The sequence below is a fragment of the Pinus tabuliformis genome, chromosome 5_2 (genome assembly GCF_031772625.1).
Source record: "Pinus tabuliformis cultivar Carrire ecotype Pingquan chromosome 5_2, CPIR1, whole genome shotgun sequence".
NCBI classification, from domain to species: Eukaryota; Viridiplantae; Streptophyta; class Pinopsida; order Pinales; family Pinaceae; genus Pinus; species Pinus tabuliformis.
In genome coordinates this window covers 717,087,102-717,090,119 of record NC_142306.1, presented here as the reverse complement: position 1 = coordinate 717,090,119, position 3,018 = coordinate 717,087,102, and the positions used below count along the sequence as shown (strand labels likewise).

Here is a 3,018-nt window from a genome sequence, read left to right as displayed (position 1 = left end):
CTAATCATATTTTTGCGTGAAGAGGCTGAGTATGGATAGATGTTAAGCCTAAATATTTAACATTTAACAAATTTAATTTAATGAATGTTTAGCATGTAAATGTTTAACATTTAATAAATTTAATCTAATGTCAATATCCGTCACTAAATGTTTAACATTTAGCACACTTAGTATGGATAGATGTTAAGCCTAAATGTTTAACATTTAACAAATTTAATTTAATGAATGTTTAACATTTAATAAAAATAATCTAATGTCAATATCCGTCGCTAAATGTTTAACATTTAGCATAAACATTTAACATTTATATATCCACTAAAGTAAAATAAAATAAAGTAATTAAAAAAGTTAAAAGTAATAAATAAAATGTTAAAAATAATATAAATTACACTTGGTTCCAAATGTGTTGGCCAAAAAATTGTCTCATGTGATTTCTACTAAAAGACTTTGTTTAATTCATTATGGATCACAAAAGCTTGAATACAGAAAATGTAAACCTGTAAACTTTTAGATGTTCGCTCAATTAATAATAAAAAGTGAAAGTCAATTTGTAATATTTTGATTTTGTTATTAACTTGTAAATAGGCTTTGTACCATAAAATAAGCCAATACCATGGTTTATCAATACCACATGCCCAAAAACCATAACGTATTTCACAATCAAAATATTTTATTCTAATTTAATTTATAACATTTTTTTAATTAAATCTAAAAGAAAAAAAAATTATCATTACTTTTAAGATATATCTAAACCTTCTATCCTTGCTACTATTAAAAAAATTTCCATAAAAATTAAATTAAATTTTCAATAAAAATATAAAAAAAAACAATATTTCTATATATAAAAATGTAAAATATATATATAGATATAATATTACTAAAAACTAACCTAAATTCATCAAAATTCAAAATTAAAATTAAAATAAAGCGAAAATGATATATTTTATATTAAAATTACAAACTTCAAAAAAAAAAAAAAAAAAAAAAAAAACAAACACATGGTTCAACCTACTTAACTCTTAAAAATAAATATAAGTTGTTATAAATGTGATGCCAAGAATTCTATATTTCACTTAACAAGAAACACATATAACGTTGTTATAAATGGGATGCCCAGAATTCTATCTTTAATTAATTAACTATCGAAATATTTCAATATTCAATTAAATAAACACAATATGCTACAGGGGGATAATCAATAGTCAAATAATTTAACACAATATACTATGAGTAGAATAATAAGAATCCTTACACATGCGCAAACAAATACAATTTCAAATACAATCCACCGTATATCTCATCAAATACAAGCTCAAGCTGCACCTGCTCCTGCACCTCCACCTTTACTTCGGTTGATTTCATCAAGAATTACCACAAGAGCCACTATGAAGGCATAATCGACCCCCGGATACACAGTAACTGTAAACGTATCCCTCCCCATTAAAACTTCTGAAACCGTGTATTTACGCCTCATCTGCACACAAGTTATTCATGAGAATTATGTTTTAAGTCTGTGTTTTCGTATATATGTGAACCAGACAACAGGGTATTATACCTCGGCAATGACGGTGGTCCCTTGATAAATTGTATAAGACCGTTGAAAGAAGCTGCCCTTGACCTTAAAATCAGCGTCAGCATTATTGCCCAAATATACCTTCAGAGAAGTCCTCCACTGAAATAGTGTGGACCTCCGTGCAGTGAAAATCAGATTTTCTGGCCTGGTTCCCTCGCCTCGGTATACTTCCCATGTGTCGTGAAGGCTCAGCAACTGCCATGAGATAAATCATTAAAGAGAAAACAACAATCAGACTCACAGATACCATAATAATTTTTGGAAAATAATAGTGTTTGTGAATTTAGTTAATCGAAATTTTCATCTTGACCTGAGTTTTTCAAAGTTTGCAAGGTTCAATTCCCTCGAGGTTTTTCAGGAGTGAATTTAGTTTATCCAATCTTTCATCTTGACCTGAGTTTTTCAAAGTTTGCAAGGTTCAATTCCCTTGAGGTTTTTCAGGATGAACAGGGCTCAATTCCGGTACAATCTTTTTACTGTTTCTTGGAGACGTTTTCAGGATTAGCAAGGTTCAATTCCGATACAATCCTTGGAGGCAAAGTTCATGTTAAGGTACTGGTTGAATCTGAAACTGTTCACTAGTAAACGTGGTATTCAAGCAGGTAAATAGAAAGATTATGTTAAATGTTCTAATAACCTGTAGAATCATAATTCATTTCTATTTCAGCAACTTTAAATCCATAAGCCATAAGTTCAAATCCCGTGAAGTTCCACGAAAATTAGATCACACCTAATTTACGTCACAGGTTCAAATCCTGTGAAGTATTTTCCTTGAAAAATAATCAATATGTTGATGACAAAATGTATCAGTATTATTGTGGGTTTACCTTCTTTTTCATGGTGGCGAGGAGATTCCCATATTGGTCTCTCAGAATCCGTGTGCCTCTGAGGCTGAGTGCCCTGCCATCGACAGCGAGAAACAGGTTTCCATTGCTGTCCAAGATATTGAAATCGCCGCCGCTGAAGCTAATGACCTTCTTCTGTATCGTTAATTCAGTTGGGTAAGAAGCACAGAACTGATTGCCGATCACGGCTACTGTTCGGCTGTTTGGCCCTGCAAAATTCTGAGGTTGGGATTGGAAGTAAGTCTGTTCCGTATGCATTTTCATTTAATTGGGGAGAAGTGCTGCCAATCAATTGTATTGAGGAAAGTGAGTGAAATCTAAATATTTATCATATTTCTTTCCGACGCGAATCCTTGTACGTGTCCGCTATGACTGAATGGTTCTTCTCTGACTTTTTCCAGGATGATTATTTCTCTCTACCACTTATGAAAAACTTAATTGACTTGTCATTGTACGCGTCCGCTACGTGATCATATTTCTTCTGTGGATGACTTTTTCCTGTAACATACGCGACCGCTATGACTGAATGGTTCTTCTCTGACTTTTTCCTGTATGATTATTTCTCTCTACCACTTATGAAAAACGTAATTGACTTGTCAT

The 3,018-nt window shown here is 31.7% G+C and overlaps 1 protein-coding gene across 1 annotated transcript; it reads right to left on the bottom strand.

Annotated features, from left to right (window-relative positions):
* Positions 1-1,110: 1,110 nt before the first annotated feature.
* On the bottom strand, positions 1,111-2,731 carry LOC149161196 (protein LURP-one-related 10-like). The gene is made up of 3 exons (XM_089435494.1): positions 2,401-2,731; positions 1,556-1,768; positions 1,111-1,474 (listed from the first exon to the last, which is right to left on the bottom strand). The coding sequence occupies exons 1-3, from the start codon at positions 2,680-2,682 to the stop codon at positions 1,313-1,315; spliced, it is 657 nt and encodes a 218-aa protein (XP_089291620.1). The 5' UTR covers positions 2,683-2,731; the 3' UTR covers positions 1,111-1,312.
* Positions 2,732-3,018: the final 287 nt, after the last annotated feature.

What these genes read in the sequence shown, in the direction of transcription:
- LOC149161196 (XM_089435494.1), bottom strand. Translation starts at nt 2,682, where the DNA reads ATGAAAATGCATACGGAACAGACTTACTTCCAATCCCAACCTCAGAAT. An exon ending in TCGCCACCATGAAAAAGAAG is followed by an intron (nt 1,769 to 2,400) that starts GTAAACCCACAA and finishes ATCTCATGGCAG; the next exon opens with TTGCTGAGCCTTCACGACAC. An exon ending in GGACCACCGTCATTGCCGAG is followed by an intron (nt 1,475 to 1,555) that starts GTATAATACCCT and finishes ACTTGTGTGCAG; the next exon opens with ATGAGGCGTAAATACACGGT.